Source organism: Empidonax traillii, unplaced genomic scaffold, assembly GCF_003031625.1.
Source record: "Empidonax traillii isolate 1590-97213 ecotype Southwest subspecies unplaced genomic scaffold, ASM303162v1 scaffold1574:size89603, whole genome shotgun sequence".
In the NCBI taxonomy this organism is placed as follows: domain Eukaryota; kingdom Metazoa; phylum Chordata; class Aves; order Passeriformes; family Tyrannidae; genus Empidonax; species Empidonax traillii.
In genome coordinates, this window is record NW_020956767.1 from 4,561 (window position 1) to 11,729 (window position 7,169).

Sequence of the window (7,169 nt, forward strand, 5' to 3'; positions counted from 1 at the left end):
CCGTGTGGAAAACCTGCGCCTCCAGCACGTGGTTCTGCAGCACCTCCTGCGCCCAGACACGGCAGGGTGGGACACTGGGGACACTGGGGACACGGTGGGGGGCCCAGCTCACAGAGCCAGAGAGGAGGGGACTGTCCTGGCCTCAGGAGCCACAGGGACAGATCGATCCCAGCGCATTCCTGAGGGCTGGGAGAGCCCCTGACTCGATTCCATGTCCCCCAAACTCCACCCTGGGCATCTCACAAGGGCCTGGAGTGACAGGACAAGGGGGAATGGCTTCCCACTGGAAAATGGGAGATTGGGGTGGGATACTGGGAGGGAATTCCTGGCTGTGAGGGTGGGCAGGCCCTGGCACAGGTTGCCCAGAGAAGCTGTGGCTGCCCCTGGATCCCTGGAAGTGTCCAAGACCAGGCTGGACAGGGTTTGGAGCAACCTGGGATAGTGGGAGGTGTCCCTGCCCATGGCAAGGGGTGGGATCGATGGGATCTGAGGTGCCCTCCCCCCAGCCCACCCCGTGCCCCCAGCCCCTCACATTTCCCATGCTGAAGTGCCGTTTGAACTCGCAGAACAGGTTGTAGACCAGCACAGTCCCGTCCTCCTGGATGCACAGCAGGTCCTCCCCCGCCGTCCAGCCCAGGTGCACCAGGCGGCCGCTCTTCCACTGGGGAAGGGTGGGAATGGGGTGGGAATGGGGTGGGAATGGTCACCCTGGGCTGCTCCAGACAGCCCAGAGCCAGGGCAGCCCTCCAGGGACACACGAGAGGCCACGGCTGAGGCTGAGCTCTGACTCCTTCTCCAGAGGTTGGAAACCCCACCTGGAGGTCCAACATCTCATCCAAAGGTCTGGCACCTCACCTGCCCTGGCACCTTTCTCTGCCCCTCCACTGCCCCGTGTCCACCTAACCCTGGGCAGAGGGGAGGGAGGATGTTCCTGCTGCTCCAACTCCCATCCCATCCCCTTCTCCCAGTCCTGGGCAGCAGGGAGAGGGGGGATGTTCCTGCTGCTCTAATCCCGCTGTTCCAATCCCGTCTCATCCTTTTCTCCCAGCCCAGGTCAGTGAGGAAGAGAAGATGCTCCTGCTGCTCCAGTTCTGCTCCAAGCTCATCCCACCCTCTTCTCTCATCCCTGGGCAGCTCCTTCCCCCCACTCCCCCTTGCACCCGCCAAAGGGGGTCCCAGCCCGCCCAGCTCACCGGGACACTGGCCAGGAGCAGCCCCGAGGCCGAGTAGATCTCCAGGAGCGGGCGGGAGCTGGGGGCCTTGTCCCTCCGGGAATTCCTCAGCAGGGCTGGGGGAAGACAGTCCGTCAGCAAAGCCGGGGGGGCTCCGGGAGCCGGGGGGGGCTGCACCCACCTATGGGCCCCCCGTACGGGGCAGCGGCCACCACACAGTCCCGCAGGTCCTCCCGCAGCCCCCATTCCATGGAGTACAGTTCCAGCTTCCTGCGGGACACGGACATGCGGATGGAGGGATGGACGGACAGACGGAGGGATGGGGGTCCAGGGGAACTCGCAGTCAGCCCCGGGACCCCCACAGACCATCCCGAGGACCTCGGTCACCGTGGGCCCCCCAGCCAACCCCGAGACACCCCGAACCACCCTCCCGGCCCTGAGACCCCCCCCGTCCCAGCCAGCCCCAACACCCCTACCCTGGGACCCCCAACCACCCCCAGCACCCCCTCCCCAGACAGTCTCAAGACTCATGGCCGTCCCAGGACCCTTCCGAGCAGCCCCAAGACCCTCCAGACACGTCGGAGATTCCACTCCCAGGACTCCCCCCAATATCCCTGGGACCTCCGAGACTCCCCGAGCATCCCCCTGGGTCAGCCCTCCCAGCCCCGGGACCCCCGCAGCCACCGCCGGGACGCCCGAGCATCCTTGGGACCCCTCTCCCAGCCTGCCCGAACACCCACGGCCACGCCGGGACCCCGCTCCCACCCAGCCCCGGGGCTCCCGAGCGGCCCCGGGACCCCGAGCGGCCCCGGTTCGGGCAGCGCTGCCCCCGCCGTCTCTCACCGGTAAAAGGCCTCCTCGCCCAGCGGGTACCAGTTGGCCGTGTAACAATCCATGGTGCCGGGACGGGGGAAGGGGACAGGGATCGGGGAAATGGGGATGGGGATCGGCACCGGGATGGGGACCGGGGGATCCCGGCGCTTCCCTCCCCCAAGCCACGCCCCGCACGTGACGCCGGGCCGGCCGCCGCCATCTTGGGTGAGGGCCCTGAGAAGAGCGGAGACGGGAACCGCCGCCATCTTGAGTGAGGGCACCGGGACGGGGGAAAAGGGGAACCGCCGCCATTTTGAGTGAGGGCACCGGGACGGGGGAAAAGGGGAACCGCCGCCATTTTGAGTGAGGGCACGGGCACCCGCACCCGTTTGGGCCCGGGGTGATCGGGCGCCCCCTGACCCCCAGTGTCTGTTCCGTGTCCCCTAGAGTGCCCCCACCTGTCCCTCAAGATGTCCTGAGTCCTCCAAGATGTCCCCTGACCCCTATAATGTCCCCTGTAATCCAAGATTTCCCCTGTTCCCCAAGGTGCCCATTGTTCCCCAGGGTGTCCCTTGTCCCCCGAAGTGTCCCCTGTCCCCCAAGATGTCCCTTGTCCCATGGGGTATTCCCCATTCCCCAAGATGTCTCTTGTCACACATGCTATTCCCACAAGTCTCTCTTTATTTCCCGCTGCTGGAAATCCAGGAAAGGCCCTGGCAGCGCGTCCGGGCACTGCCAACGCCCCCCAACCACCCCACACGTGTGCCAGGGCCAGGGCAGGGGGCCAGGGCAGTGCCCAGGGCCAGGGCAGGGGGCCAGGGCAGTGCCCAGGGCTGGGGCAGGGGGCCAGGACAGTGCCCCGTGTGCCAGGGCCGGGGCAGGGGGCCAGGGCAGTGCCCAGGGCCGGGGCAGGGGGCCGGGGCAGTGCCCCTTGTGCCAGGACCGGGGGCTGGAGTGCCAAGGTCGGATGCCAGAGGGGATGCCAGAGCTGTGCCAAGGGTGCCAGGGCTGGGGTGCTGTGGTGGTGTCTCCTGTGCCAGGGCCGGTGTTTGGGTGCCTGGTGGTGCCTCCTGTACCGGGGTCAGGTGCCATGGCAGTGCTGTGTGTCCCAGGCTGGGGTGCCGTGGCAGTGCCTCATGTCCCGGGGTCACAGTGACGGTACGGCCAGTGCTGCTGTGCTGGAGCTGCAGTTCAGGTGCCAAGCGGTGCCACAGGGGCCAGGGTTGGGGTGCCCTGGCAGTGCTTTGTGCGCCAAGCCTGGAGTGCCATGATGGTGCCTCACGCCCTGCAGCTGGGATGCCGTGGCAGTGCTTCACGCCCTAGGGCTGGGTTTGGGTGTCCTGGCAGTGCCACAGGGGCCAGGGTTGGGGGGCCATGGCAGAGCCTCATCTCCTGGGGGCACAGTACCATATTGGTGCTGCTGTGCTGGGGCTGGAGTCGGGGTGCCATGGCAGTGCCTTGTGTCCTGAGTTTGGGGTGCCGTGGTGGTGCCACGGTGGAGCTTCATGTCCCGGCGTTGGGGTGCCATGGCAGTGCCTCGTGTGCCAGATTTGGGGTGCCGTGGCAGTGCCTCGTGTGCCAAGTTTGGGGTGCTCTGGTAGTGCCGTGGTGGAGCCCCACGTCCTGGGCTGGGGTGCCATGGCTGTGCCTCACGTGCTGGGGCTGGAGTTTGGGTGCCAGGGCAGTGCCACATGTTCCAGGATCGTGGTGTCATGTCGGTGCCTCGTGTGCCACATTGGGGGCATCAGGGAAGCACCTCGTCCCAGGGCTGGGCTGCCATGGCAGTGCCACACGTGCCGGGGTCATGGTGCCGTTTCAGTGCTGCTGTGCCAGGGCTGAGGTTGGGGTGCCAGGGCAGTGCCTCGTGTGCCGGGTTTGGGATGCCAGGGCAGTGCCACACGTCCTAGGACTCCTGTGCCACGGCAGCGTCCCCCGTGCCCTCCGTGCCCCACCGGAGCTACTTGGCCTTGGCGCCGTCACGGGCGCCCAGGTCGCAGCGGTAGTGGAAGATCTGGAAGTGCAGGATGGTGCCCAGCAGGTTGGGGCTGGAGGTGCCCACCCTGCGGAAGCCCTGCCCCTCGTAGAGCCGCTGCGCCGCCACCTGCACCATGGAGGTGTAGAGCACCACAGCGCCGAAGCCGCGGGCGCGGGCGAAGGCCAGCACCTCCTGGCACAGCGCCCGCGCCAGGCCCCGGCCGCGCTGCTCCCGGCTCACCGACATCCGCCGCAGCTCCAGCGCCCCGGGCGTGTCCCGCGACGGCACCGCGGCCACCATGCCCACCACGGAGCCCCCCACCTCGGCCACCCAGAAGCCGCCGTCGGGCGCCCGGTACGTGCCGGGGATGTCGCACAGGTCGGTGCCCAGCGCGTCGCGCACGTAGCCCACGCTGAGGGAGCGCACGAGCAGCCAGAGCAGCACCACCGCCAGCCCCACCGTGCCCAGCCCCAGCACCCAGGAGCCGCCGCCCGCCCGCGCCCCCACGAACAGCACGAGCAGCGCCAGCCGCGCCCGCACCGAGCGCAGCACGTGGCGGAACCCGGCCGGGATGTGCTCCAGGATCCCACGGGCAAACAGCGCCCGCACCGCCTCCGAGTCCTGCTCCCGGAACGGCCGGATCCGGAACGACGCCATGGGCACCTGCGGGGGCACAGCAGCGTCAGCGTGGCACAGGGGCGGGACAGCGATGGGACAGCGATGGGACAGGGATGGGGGCACCTGTGGGGTCAGGGATGGGACAGCGATGGGGGCACCTGTGGGGTCAGGGATGACACAGGGATCCGAGAGGGATAGGGGCACCTGCAGGGGGCACAGGGGAGTCAGGGATGGGACAGGGATGGGAGAGGGATGGGGTCACCTGTGGAGTCAGGGATGGGACAGGGATGGGATAACAGAGATCCCAGGGCCAGGATGGCACAGGGGGCTCAGGACAGTGCCCAGCTCCACAGGGACCCTCAGGGTATCCCCAGGTCCCAGCACAAGGGTGGAGCAGGGAGTGGGTCAGTGCCCACCTCCAGGGCAGTGCCAACCTCCACAGGGACCCCCAGGGTACCTGCAGACCCATTTGTGAGATGGAATAGGGGAGCAGGGCAGTGCCATAGGGATGGGGACCCATCCCTGAGGCGGCACAGGGGGGTCAGGGCTGTGCCGGTGCCGCTCCCACCCAGGGGCCCCCTGTGACGTAGGGGGAGTCCCCCCTTGATGGGTCCCAAGGGATTCATCCCCCTGCTCCCGGCTGGGGAGGGTGTTTAACTGGGACACCCGTGGGGGGGACATGGGCTGGGGGGGACAGACGGGAAGGACAGGAGGAGCCGGAGTTGTGTCCCCCCACCCCGAGACCCCAACACTCACCGGGAGCCCCCGAGCGGCACAAGGAGCCCGGGACAAAGGCGGGGACTGCTGGGCACTGTCCTTTGCCCGCCGTGCCCAGGGCAAAGGGATGGGGGGGGGGAGGGGGGGCACGGCGTGACACAGGGACATGGGGGCAGCACGGGGACACGAGGGGGATACGGGGGCGCAGGGGGACAGACCGGCTCTGGGGCTGCTCAGGGCGGGGGGGCTCAGTTCCCCACACGGGGAAGGGGAACAGCCCCACCCTGCGCCGGGGAAGGGATTGGGGGTCCCCAAACTGCCCCACACCCCGCGGGGGTCCGGGTCACACCCCCTTAATCCCGTCCCACCCCCTCCCCGGGGTCCGGCACCCCCTGCTCCCCAAAATCCCCCCGCCCCCCCCACCTGCTGCTCCCGGCGCGGTCGCTCCTCAAAGCGGGGTCGCGGCTCTGCAGCTCCTCGGAGGGAACAGGGGGGTCCTCGCAGGGCTGGGGGGTGCGGTCACCTCCCCAGCACGGCCCGGGGGGTCTCGGGGGGGGTCTGTGTCTCCCGCAGCCCCCGCACTGGCCTGTGCCGGCCGCTGCCGCCGAGGAAGTGGCCGGGTCCGCTCAGCCCATCGCCCTGCAGCGCCCGGGGGCGGCTCCGGCGGCTTGGGGGCGGCTCTCTCTCACGTTTGGGGGGTCTCTGGTGGCAGCACGCGGGGGTTCCCCCCAGTTCAGCCCGTTCCCAGGCCCACGGAGGCTCCGTCGGCGCGGGGAGCGCAGGCGCGGGTGGGAAGTGCCGGCGCTGCCGGGGGCGGGGGGGGATGATGATAAACCGATCCCGGAAAGGTGGTGGGGTCACGGGGGGGGGATTGGTGGGGAGCGGCATCTGGGCAGGGCATGGGGGTCCCGGGCAGTGGCAGGGGACAGACAAAACCACTGCCCGGGCCACCCATCTCCGCCCAATCCAGGGGATGGGGCAGCCCTGGATCCGTACGGCGATGGAACGGACCGGGATGAGGGTCCAGCCACTCAGCGGGGAGTGTCCCCATTGCAGGGGACTCCCCTCCCCTGCCCGGGGCCCCCCGCTGGCACAGGGGGCTGGGGGGTCATCACAGCGACGCCTCGGGGGTCTGGGGTGAAATTCCCCCCCCCCCCCCCGCCCCGCGCTGGAGCCTTCCCGGGGGGTCATGGGGGGCCGTGCGGTGCTGGGGACCCCCATCGTGCTGGGGAATCCCCCCTCCCAAGAACAGCTCAGCCCAGCGTGGGGTACAGTCCTTTATTTCGGGCACTGCCCGACCCGCGGGCACCGGGCCGTAGGGGCAGACGGGACACGCGGGTGGAGGTCCTGGGGGTCCCTTGGGCACCCACGAAACCCCCAGGGGACATGGTGGCACCAGGGCCAAGCAGGACACAGAACCCCCGCCCCGAGAGCTGAACCCCACCCTGGCAGGGCTCCCGGGGGGCTGAGGGGGCGCCACCCCAGCCTCTCCCTCGCACCCCGCAGAACCCCCAGTGTGGGGCGCGATGGCCCGTACCCCCCGTGCCACTCCCGTGTCCGTGAGACACCCACAGCCCGGGGGCTCGGGGGGTGCCGGTGCCCAATTCCTGCGCCGCCCCGTGTTCTCCTGGGGGCACGGTCACGGCAACGCCCTGAGCCCCACTCCGTGGACACCCCACGGGCCCGGCAGCCCCTGGACCCTCTCCCAGTGCCCCATAGTCCCACCAGCCCCCAGTGTCCCCATGGCCCGGACCGCCCTGTTGTGCCCATGAGCCTCCCGGTGTCCCCACGGCCCCAGAGCTCCCCGGGCTCCCCACGCTGGAGAACCCGCATTGTCCCCATGAGCCCCCCGGACCCTCCCAGGGACCCCCCGG

At 69.5% G+C, this 7,169-nt stretch overlaps 3 protein-coding genes across 3 annotated transcripts in view; all 3 read right to left on the reverse strand.

The window, feature by feature from the left end:
- The window catches only part of LOC114070477 (vacuolar protein sorting-associated protein 16 homolog), a 6,685-nt gene extending 4,523 nt beyond the window's left edge, over window positions 1–2,162 (reverse strand). Inside the window, exons 1-5 of the mRNA XM_027907915.1 lie at window positions 2,016–2,162; window positions 1,354–1,442; window positions 1,194–1,288; window positions 533–661; window positions 2–46 (exon numbers count right to left, since the gene is read on the reverse strand). Coding sequence (XP_027763716.1) covers window positions 2–46; window positions 533–661; window positions 1,194–1,288; window positions 1,354–1,442; window positions 2,016–2,068 — 411 coding nt within the window. The 5' untranslated portion in view covers window positions 2,069–2,162. The remainder of the gene's footprint in view (window position 1; window positions 47–532; window positions 662–1,193; window positions 1,289–1,353; window positions 1,443–2,015) is intronic.
- Window positions 2,163–3,764: 1,602 nt separating this feature from the next.
- LOC114070483 (N-acetyltransferase 8-like) lies at window positions 3,765–6,146 on the reverse strand. The gene is made up of 2 exons (XM_027907925.1): window positions 5,716–6,146; window positions 3,765–4,619 (listed from the first exon to the last, which is right to left on the reverse strand). The coding sequence occupies exon 2, from the start codon at window positions 4,615–4,617 to the stop codon at window positions 3,943–3,945; it is 675 nt and encodes a 224-aa protein (XP_027763726.1). The 5' UTR covers window positions 4,618–4,619; window positions 5,716–6,146; the 3' UTR covers window positions 3,765–3,942.
- LOC114070480 (probable carboxypeptidase X1) overlaps window positions 5,815–7,169 on the reverse strand; it is a 10,442-nt gene continuing 9,087 nt past the window's right edge. Inside the window, exon 11 of the mRNA XM_027907921.1 lies at window positions 5,815–6,183. Coding sequence (XP_027763722.1) covers window positions 5,815–6,183 — 369 coding nt within the window. The remainder of the gene's footprint in view (window positions 6,184–7,169) is intronic.